General features: G+C 42.7%; 1 protein-coding gene across 1 annotated transcript in view; it reads left to right on the forward strand.

The window, feature by feature from the left end:
* The window catches only part of IRAG1 (inositol 1,4,5-triphosphate receptor associated 1), a 118,525-nt gene extending 107,882 nt beyond the window's left edge, over positions 1-10,643 (forward strand). The window contains exons 15-20 of the mRNA XM_069740546.1: positions 221-270; positions 380-487; positions 1,085-1,161; positions 3,489-3,611; positions 3,933-4,061; positions 5,094-10,643. Coding sequence (XP_069596647.1) covers positions 221-270; positions 380-487; positions 1,085-1,161; positions 3,489-3,611; positions 3,933-4,061; positions 5,094-5,334 — 728 coding nt within the window. The 3' untranslated portion in view covers positions 5,335-10,643. The remainder of the gene's footprint in view (positions 1-220; positions 271-379; positions 488-1,084; positions 1,162-3,488; positions 3,612-3,932; positions 4,062-5,093) is intronic.

Consider the following 10,643-nt stretch of genomic DNA (forward strand, 5'->3'; position numbering starts at 1 on the left):
CTACCACGGTGCCTCCTTATGTCTGACTGCTTCTCTAATATTTCCTTCCATTAATGGTTGCTTCTAGCACCATGATCTGACCATGCCTACATAAAGGCTGGGAATTAGTCCGGAGTCCTAAAACATCGCATCTACTTTAGAAATGTGCAACCCCTTCAGACCTGCTCATTATGCAGAGACTGCACAGAATGACGTCACTGTCTCCACTTGTATATTTCAGATGACGGCGTCCCTCGCTCCTCACGGTCCATGTCACTGACCATTGGGAAGGTGGGTACAGTATCCAAAAATCACGCACCCTAATGTTTGTTCCACTTTTGCTAGCTGTTCAGATGATGCAGCGCTTACAGGGGACATCACCGCTGATGCTTTATTCCAGAACATGCCTCGTCGCAGAGTGAGCGTCGCTGTGGTTCCTAAATTTAATCTGCTGAACATCCCAGGACAGTCCCCGAGCTCGTCCCCCGTCCCCACATTGTCTTCTCTGGTAAGTGGATTTCTTCTCTACTTCTCGTCTCTACTCACACTGGATGCATACAAGGTTGCTAAAATGATGATCATGTTCACAGCAGCACAAAGTATTTCAGGATAATAGCGTATTGATCATGATGGGGTGGGAGAGTGTCTCAGAATGAGAGTAAGGCTACGTTCACATTTGCGTTGTTGTGTGTTGCGTCGGCGACGCAACGCACAACGCATGCAAAACGCATGCAAAAACGCATTGTTTTGTGACGCATGCGTCCATTTTTGGCCGATTTTGGACGCAAAAAAAAATGCAACTTGCTGCGTCCTCTGCGCCCTGACGCTTGCGCCAAAAAAGACGCATGCGTCACAAAACGCAAGAAAACGCATGTCCATGCGCCCCCATGTTAAATATAGGGGCGCATGACGCATGCGTCGCCGCGGTTGCGCCCGACGCACCGCAAATGTGAACGTAGCCCAACGCAGTGGAAGGAGCAGGATCTTGAAAGAAGTTCATGGATTTTGCAGATGGTACCAGACAGAATGTTACCCAGTGAAAGGTGCAGCACAGAGTATTTTAGGAATAATATGACTAATTAATTGGATTTTCTGGGCTTTTCAGGCAGAATCACCAGGCAGCAGCAGCAGTGGCAGGAGCAGTCTACCAGCCTCTCCGGGACTTTCTCCTCTGATAGAAAAGTATGTTCTCCATATGTGAAAGTTTTCAGGCCTGTGACTACAGAACCCGCAAGCTTTTTCCTTTTCTATTCGCACTATCTGGCCACAAATTTCCTTCTGCTCCCTATGGAAACACATTAGCGCTCCACCAAAATAAGTATATATATATAGGTATGGGGGAGTCCGGAGAATGGACGTCGGCCAAAGAGCATGGACAGCTTACCAGGTCATAAAGGATATTCACCAACAAGGCAAAATTTCAGCTTAGCAAAAATGTCTAGTTTTGCTAATTTCAGTCTTCGATCCAATATTACCATTGCATTTTCTTAAAAACCTGCAAGTCAAATTATACATCTCCTTTGCAGCTGCTGATTGACATTGTGCGCTCTAGCTCAGTTTTCAAGTGACCTCCGGCACGACCTTGTGGCTAACTTTAGTCCAGTCTATCGATATGTCATAGTGTATCAGTGGGAAAACTCCTTTGACCCTTGCGTTTTCCTACAACTTCCTGATAAATAAAGTCTTTACATCCCCCCGCGGAGCATATGTCGCACGGTTTTCCATCAGTTGAGGTCATTGTATGATTAGTACGTCGCGAAAACTGTTTCATCTCAGCCAAAGACTAAGTGCATGTTTCGGCAAGTTTAGATAAGTTTCCTAAAAAAAAGAAAAACATATAGAGTAGAATCCACCCGGCCAGCCCGTCCGCCACTGGTGGCACGTTCCCACTGATTTGTTTCCACCGGTAACACAGGATGTCAGGGTTTATGGAAATTAAATGCGACCCTCCCAGCGAGCCAGTGCATGGATACAGGTCATTCTCCGATATCAGGGCAGGAAATTGTTGCTCCGCTGAAGTAATAGATTTGCTGACGTTACACAATGGAGAGGACATGGAGGATGAGATAAGACCTCACTGCCATATTACTTGGAAAATCAGTGTTTTTCATTGCAGCCGGGCGTTGTCCTCGGGAGCTTCATTCATTTATTTTACAGTAATGCCCAGCACCGAGCACACGGAAGGTCTGTGCGAAGGAGGTGCCCAGAACAGACGGAAATTGAGAAGTTATCGGAATTACTATTACACGGGCTGTACTGCCGATCCGTGCTATTCTGACCAGAACCAATTCCTACGTCCGCTTATACTCTGCGACGTCATAAAATGGCGAGTGGCAGCATGGTGCGAAATCAAATAATTGTTTATTAGGCAATTTGTAATCCACATGTTCACTTGGCCATTTACTGTTTACAGCTGCAAATGTCACGTCTAGCCTTACCCCAAGGCCATGCTCCCACATAGCATAACAATGTGAACAGCTTACTGGGTTGCAACTCGCAAATAAGGATGAGGTGGAAGTAACCAACTAAAGCCGCCACAGAAATTAAATTCAATAGTTCGGATACAGGACAACAAATCACACAATAGTAGCAATAACGGTTATAATGGTGCAACAATTTCAGTATCCTATTCTATGTTCTATCTATCTACAGTATCTCTCAGTGTGAACGGCGGTTTATGTCCTTCTGCTTCAAATCCATGGGCGTCACTCGCAACGTTAGGCCCGTCACTACAATATGTCTTCCAGGTGCTGTTGATTATTATACTGGCACTAGCAGGGTCATCGATATTTTCCGCTGAGAACGCGACAGAGAGGAGCCAGAAGATCTCGGTGTCTGGTTTCACAAACTCTTGAACTGGTTAGAAGTACTTCACCATCGTATTAAACAGTGCAGTTTTTTCCTTGCAGGCAGTGCAAGTGTCAATCTGTTCAGATGAAGCTCCTGGAGCTTTACTTCCTGGATTATCTCAACTGTTCTGTGTTGGCCGCTCCCTTCTCCTATATATGCTCTCCTCTGGCACGCAGGAATTGCCAGTGTTAGTTCTTACTGCCTGATATGGAGTTGGAGGTGAAGTTCGTACTTGGAGTGGGCGTTTGGAGATTTGTTCGGTAGATTGCTGTTTGGAGTTTTTTGCGTGCACATCCCCATCCTCTCCTATTTGGTTTCTCCTTCCTTTAACTGCTTTGTGTTCCACTCTGTTGTTTGTTGAGTGTATTTTGTATGATTGTTATTTTCATTCATCTGTGTCTGTCTTCCCTTGTTTGTCTTATTAGTGTTATCCTATACACTACAGTTTTCTACCTCCCTGGGCTGGTAGGGGGAGACGGATCAGGGTTTATTTAGGAGCAGAGCAAGGCATGAGAACCTGGGGTCTCTATGTTGAGGAGTAATCCGGTGGGACAGGGATAGACAAGGGCGCCCCTAATTCTAGGGACCTGGTTCACGTCCAAAGTCCCAAGGCACAACGTGACATAATGTTTGTCATTTTTTCGTTTCCATTTTTCAAGTGGGAAGCCTAGCTTGGATACAGACGGTTGTGAGATGCAAGTGTCTGGGTTGGTGCCGAACTGCTCAGAAGACATCAGTGCTGAAGTTAAAGCCAAGATTGAAGAGGAGGCTTATAACAAGGGGTAGAGATCACCTGCCAAAATTAGCAAGTATATCACTTATACAACAAAATAATAACACAAAATTCCCTTAACCTGGAATCTGATGATCCAAAAAGATAAATGATCCTAATTGTGGCCTTCTGTTTCCTTACAAGTGAGATTTACTTACTATTTTATGACCTTCTCATTAGCCACAGTATTTGACAATCGTCATTTTTCAGGCCCCACAACAGGTTCTACCTGATTGCCTGCCGCTCGGAACACCACTACTTGTATTATTAGTGTTCAGTCATGAAACCGAAAGGATATACAGCTTATCACATTTTTCTCTGTATCTTTAAGGTATCAAGAAGGTTTGAAGAAGGTTCAGGGTTTTCCAGAATTCAAGGAAGAAGATGAGGAAAAGTTAAGTGAGAGTCCAGTGGAGTATGAAGAAGAGGGGAAGGAGGAATTCACCAAACTGAAGAGCAGGTGAGCTGACACCAACACTTCCATCTGCTCTCGGAGCCCCTACACTCGTAAATCTGACCCTAACAAATCCCTACTGATCTTGTATCTTCTGGCTGATTGATCTTGATGACCTATAAATGGACAACTTACAGAATTCACACACAATGGGGCAGATACGTCAAGACTGATTAAGTCACCAGTCTTAAAAAATGATCATTTGAGTAAACTGAGCCAAATGTACTAAATGATGCGTGGCGGCTCATTGCTTGATGCAATTTTAGACTTGTAAAGTAAGAAAATATGATCTACCTCTCCTAGGAACAGGTGCCAAAATTATACCAAAATTTGCAACATGAAGTTTAAAAATCCTGTTTAAAACTTGTTGATCCCATATGAGGTACCATTCACATAACTTTGGTGACCATGGTACAGTACACAAATAGAAAACTTTGCAAACTTTGATTTTTTTAATTTGTTTTTGCACAATGGACCACTTTTTCTGTAGCAAACACCACATCATTTGAGGAAGGAACCAAACCGGATGCGAAACGCGTTGTTACAATAAATTAATTTCTTATTCTATTATTTCCTTGGTGACGCCCATACAGTTCCCAGTGAATCCCGCAATGTGCCATTTACTAGGCTGTGTGTTATTTCAAAAAATCAGTATTTTATCAGCAGGAGATTATCACTATAGGACTAGGTGTCTCATGCCTCCTTGTCATCCCGATCTGTGCAACCCCGCCCACACCACTGATTAGCAACTTTCTGCTTATGCACAGTGTACACAGAGAGCTGCCAATTAATGTTGTGGGCGGGGTTATACAGGGCTCCGCTTTCAGAGATCTGCTAGATCTGCAACAGAGAAAACAGTGATTGTATAAAAATTATAGCATGCAGACCAGTAAGTGACACATCGCTGGAATCAGGCTCTCAGCCCCTACGTCATGCTGCTCTAAGGTTACATAACAAAACCTGCTGACATATTCTATTTAAATGCGGACGCCACATCAAAATATTAATCCAATATTCATATTTTTTCTCCAATTCCAGTAAAATTGAAGAATGCATTGACTACTTGCACATGCTGTATCCCAAGTTAATGGACCACTGGAGCATCTTCTCCATCGTGGCGGCCGGGATTGTCCTCCTGACCGTCTTGTTAAGTATTTATAATTCCTTCACTTCATGCACTGAAATCCCGGATGGCGGTCACGGGAAAGCCACGTGCTCTGTACCCCAGAGATATTCCTGGTGGACCTCAGGGTCTCAGCACAAGCAGCGCAGGCAGTAGAAGACAGGGTTCCGCACTGTGGTGGTCTCAGCTCACTCTGAGGAACCTCTATCAAGATGATGATGGTGAAGACATGTATGATGGGACTATTATGAGGGAACTCTGCCGAAACAGAAATTGGACATTAATGGGGGCCAAGTCCAAGAGGTCCAAGATGATCCAAGGCTTCATCACTAAGGCAGTTACCGTACGTAATGACCCAATATTATTGCAGAGGACGATATCTCGATGGGCACAACTCTAAGAGGGGTTGTCTTAGTGCTCCCTACCAGTCTTCATGGTGGGTGCAAAGATTTTTGCAGTGTAAAATTTTAGAAGAAACATCTGTTTTTTGAGGCATAAGAAAATCCAGGTTCATCAGCTCCAGATTGACCCGCAAGCATCAAGAATGTTACAATGTTCTTACACAGGATTACAGAACGTTCTACCAGGTTCCACCATGACACAGGGGGGATTTAATTTAGCATAATATTAATTTACAGTCTGGTACATGAGTTTTCATGTTTTTATAGTCTATGGAGTTGATTACGCACAAAATTTGTAAAAATCAATACTGTGTATAACAATGATTTCATTCCACAATCATCCAGGAGGCTGAGATAGCAGATGTTCGGCGGGATTCTCACTGCTGCTTCAGACGTCTGAGTACTTGAAAGACAGAGGGAAGCTCTGATTATTAGTAGGAATTTTCTCTGAGCTCTGTAAGGTGGAATAAAAAAAAAACATTTTATTAATCCTGAAGACCACCTAAATCATAGACAGGAGGTCTCATTACTTGTATTTTATTGGTAGCAGATCGACAACTGAATCGGCTTTGAGGACCCCTACAAATAACTCCACATTTCTAAACTTTGAGGGCCTATGAAAGGGAATTTATAGATTGGGAAGACAAGTGATGGGATGATACTCACTCCTGAATGTTTAGCGTTAGCCTTTAAGGACATTATAAAGATAACATGAGCAGTTAGTTTACTCTAAAATATAAATCAATCGACAAACAAATGAATTTTGGGACAAATCAAGCCAGACACGTCACTCGAATCAAGGATCACCAAGCTACGACTTGCCTACTTTGGACACATCATACGGAGAGAGCAATCACTGGAGAAGGAGATCATGGTCGGAAGAATAGAATGAGCAAGGTGAAGAGGTAAAACAGCAACACGATGACTTGATACTATTAAGATAATGGCGGAGAAGACCTTGGTGGACCTTTCTAGGCTTGCACAAGATCGATCTTCCTACAGATTGTTGATCCATGAAGTCGCCATGGCTCGAGATTGCGCTGAAGGCCGTTTAAAAAAATATATATAAAAATGGATCCAAGTGGTACCGCCAAGGGGTCTGGTGCAAGCCACTGGGAACTTATGTATATGAACAACTGGATGGGACTGAAATGAAGCGCCAGACAAGCAGGGCTTCACATAATTGTATCTGATATTGCAGTTCTCTTACCTAGCAACTAACTTCAGGTCAGAGTCTTTACAAACCTCCTCCTAGTAGAGATGGGCATATCGGGTCGTAGAACCCTGGTTCAGCTGCCAGGTCAGTATTTTGCCATCACTGGATGGGGCTCTAAATAAGTGGTTCCTACCTGCCGGCATCCTCAGCTAATCTTAGGACTAGCTGCAAAATGCCATGGCTGTGGATGCACACACAACGTCATACCAGGCCAACTAATCAAAAGAGGATTCCGGCAGGTAGAAGAGGGTTCGTAGGCCACAAAATGCTTACTTGGCCACTGGACATAGGCCTGTGAAACAATTTGCTCATTTCTACCTCCTAACCCATCATTTGTCTGGATCCCATTGTTACAGCCCTACAGAAGGACACACTATGGTCATGGACATCATAAAGCCTGCAGTCACCAACCTAAACAACCCGGGATGATGAACTCTTGATGCCATTACTGTGTACTGTAAATGGACAGGAACATTTGACTTGTCAACTAGTTTTCTATACTTGATGTTTCTTATAGAAATATTATTTCCATGTGCAAACAAAACCTGTTAGTTTAAGGCTGTGTTCACACAGAGGTTTTTTTAGGAGTTTTTTATTATAGGAAATCCACTTTGCTTTTCATCTGAGGAGTTTTTTTCAGCATCTTTTATTTTTGCCTGAAGAGATTTTTGAAAAATGCCTGGTGGAAAAAAAAACTGCATGTCCATTTTTTTGGTTCCTGATCCTGATGGAATTCCCTCCAAACGGATTTGAGATGAGTGTCCAATCAAATGGCTGTAGAAAGCCATTCCAGGGTCGGGAGGGAAAAATTCCAGAACCTACGACTTCCTCCAAAACAGAAAGTTAATTGAAGCAGTTTCCACTTGAAAAACCCATAATTTGTAAATGTCTCAAAAACCTCTTAACAAAGCCTAAAACGGCAGAAGCAGGAAAGATTCTGAGAGATTCTCTAATACAATTCTAAGACACAATGAAACTCCAGATCAGTAAATGGGGCACACAATATAGAGAGGTAGGAAGATGGGGGAGCAGACAAAGGTATCCAGAACACCACAGCCATATACTTTACACGCCATATCACCCTCTGCAGTCAGTAGAACTGGACATGATTCAGGGAATGTTTAGCCATAAAACATTGTTCATGGAGGAAATATTCTGTTGTTTCTTATTGGAAACCATCAGCAAGCTTGTCGGCAGCCACCACACTAACAGTTGGCTGAGCTTTTAAAAATGCAGGGGTGAAGATAATTGTACTCACATCAAAGTCTCTTGTAAAGATGCAAATCACCAGAGACAGTGCAGACACTGAACTAGCTCTAAAGCCAGAAGAGTAATGCTATCTACAGTTAGGGCCAGAAATATTTGGACAGTGACACAATTTTCGCGAGTTGGGCTCTGCATGCCACCACATTGGATTTGAAATGAAACCTCTACAACAGAATTCAAGTGCAGATTGTAACGTTTAATTTGAAGGGTTGAACAAAAATATCTGATAGAAAATGTAGGAATTGTACACATTTCTTTACAAACACTCCACATTTTAGGAGGTCAAAAGTAATTGGACAAATAAACATAACCCAAACAAAATATTTTTATTTTCAATATTTTGTTGCAAATCCTTTGGAGGCAATCACTGCCTTAAGTCTGGAACCCATGGACATCACCAAACGCTGGGTTTCCTCCTTCTTAATGCTTTGCCAGGCCTTTACAGCCGCAGCCTTCAGGTCTTGCTTGTTTGTGGGTCTTTCCGTCTTAAGTCTGGATTTGAGCAAGTGAAATGCATGCTCAATTGGGTTTAGATCTGGAGATTGACTTGGCCATTGCAGAATGTTCCACTTTTTGGCACTCATGAACTCCTGGGTAGCTTTGGCTGTATGCTTGGGGTCATTGTCCATCTGTACTATGAAGCGCCGTCCAATCAACTTTGCAGCATTTGGCTGAATCTGGGCTGAAAGTATATCCCGGTACACTTCAGAATTCATCCGGCTACTCTTGTCTGCTCTTATGTCATCAATAAACACAAGTGACCCAGTGCCATTGAAAGCCATGCATGCCCATGCCATCACGTTGCCTCCACCATGTTTTACAGAGGATGTGGTGTGCCTTGGATCATGTGCCGTTCCCTTTCTTCTCCAAACTTTTTTCTTCCCATCATTCTGGTACAGGTTGATCTTTGTCTCATCTGTCCATAGAATACTTTTCCAGAACTGAGCTGGCTTCTTGAGGTGTTTTTCTGTCTATTTTTGGTATTGATGAATGGTTTGCATCTAGATGTGAACCCTTTGTATTTACTGTCATGGAGTCTTCTCTTTACTGTTGACTTAGAGACAGATACACCTACTTCACTGAGAGTGTTCTGGACTTCAGTTGATGTTGTGAACGGGTTCTTCTTCACCAAATTAAGTATGCGGCGATCATCCACCACTGTTGTCATCCGTGGACGCCCAGGCCTTTTTGAGTTCCCAAGCTCACCAGTCAATTCCTTTTTTCTCAGAATGTACCCAACTGTTGATTTTGCTACTCCAAGCATGTCTGCTATCTCTCTGATGGATTTTTTCTTTTTTTTCAGCCTCAGGATGTTCTGCTTCACCTCAATTGAGAGTTCCTTTGACCGCATGTTGTCTGCTCACAGCAACAGCTTCCAAATGCAAAACCACACACCTGGAATCCACCCCTGACCTTTTAACTACTTCATTGATTACAGGTTAACGAGGGAGACGCCTTCAGAGTTAATTGCAGCCCTTAGAGTCCATTGTCCAATTACTTTTGGTCCCTTGAAAAAGAGGACGCTATGCATTACAGAGCTATGATTCCTAAACCCTTTCTCCGATTTGGATGTGGAAACTATCATATTGCAGCTGGGAGTGTGCACTTTCAGCCCATATTATATATATAATTGTATTTCTGAACATGTTTTTGTAAACAGCTAAAATAACAAAACTTGTGTCACTGTCCAAATATTTCTGGCCCTAACTGTATGTGCAAAGTAACTGCGCCAGCAGAATAGTGAGTGCAGCTCTGGAGTATAATACAAGATGTAACTCAGGATCAGTAATGTAATGTATGTACACAGTGACTGCACCAGCAGAATAGTGAGTGCAGCTCTGGAGTATAATACAGGATGTAACTCAGGATCAGTAATGTAATGTATGTACACAGTGACTGCACCAGTAGAATAGTGAGTGCAGCTCTGGAGTATAATACAGGATGTAACTCAGGATCAGTAATGTAATGTATGTACACAGTGACTGCACCAGCAGAATAGTGAGTGCAGCTCTGGCGTATAATACAGGATGTAACTCAGGATCAGTAATGTAATGTATGTACACAGTGACTGCACCAGCAGAATAGTGAGTGCAGCTCTGGCGTATAATACAGGATGTAACTCAGGATCAGTAATGTAATGTATGTACACAGTGAGTGCAGCTCTGGGGTATAATACAAGATGTAACTCAGGGTCTAGTCAGAGGTGTTGAGGCTTATAAACATTCAAAAAGTTACTTCTAATTAATTTTTTCCAGTCTGTGCTATGCTCCAACATGTGACGTTCTTCACTGATAAAGGCCACGGCTAGTACCTCAGGTCTGGTATAAGCCACTAATCTCCTCTGTTCTGAATTTTCATGTTCCCATGATTTATATCTGCAGACAATTTGTGTTTAGTTGTAGTCATATTTTGATTTTTTGTCTGGCACAGCACTGAATTGTACTGATCTGACAGAAGAAATCACTCGGTGTAGAATATTTAATTTGCTAGTAATGTTCTGTGTTGCACATTTTTGTGCTGTTTGTTGTACTGTAAATGACCACATACTTGATAGTGAGAATAAAGAAGAGAAAAAGCTGAAA

Source organism: Ranitomeya imitator, chromosome 9, assembly GCF_032444005.1.
Source record: "Ranitomeya imitator isolate aRanImi1 chromosome 9, aRanImi1.pri, whole genome shotgun sequence".
Classification (NCBI taxonomy): Eukaryota; Metazoa; Chordata; class Amphibia; order Anura; family Dendrobatidae; genus Ranitomeya; species Ranitomeya imitator.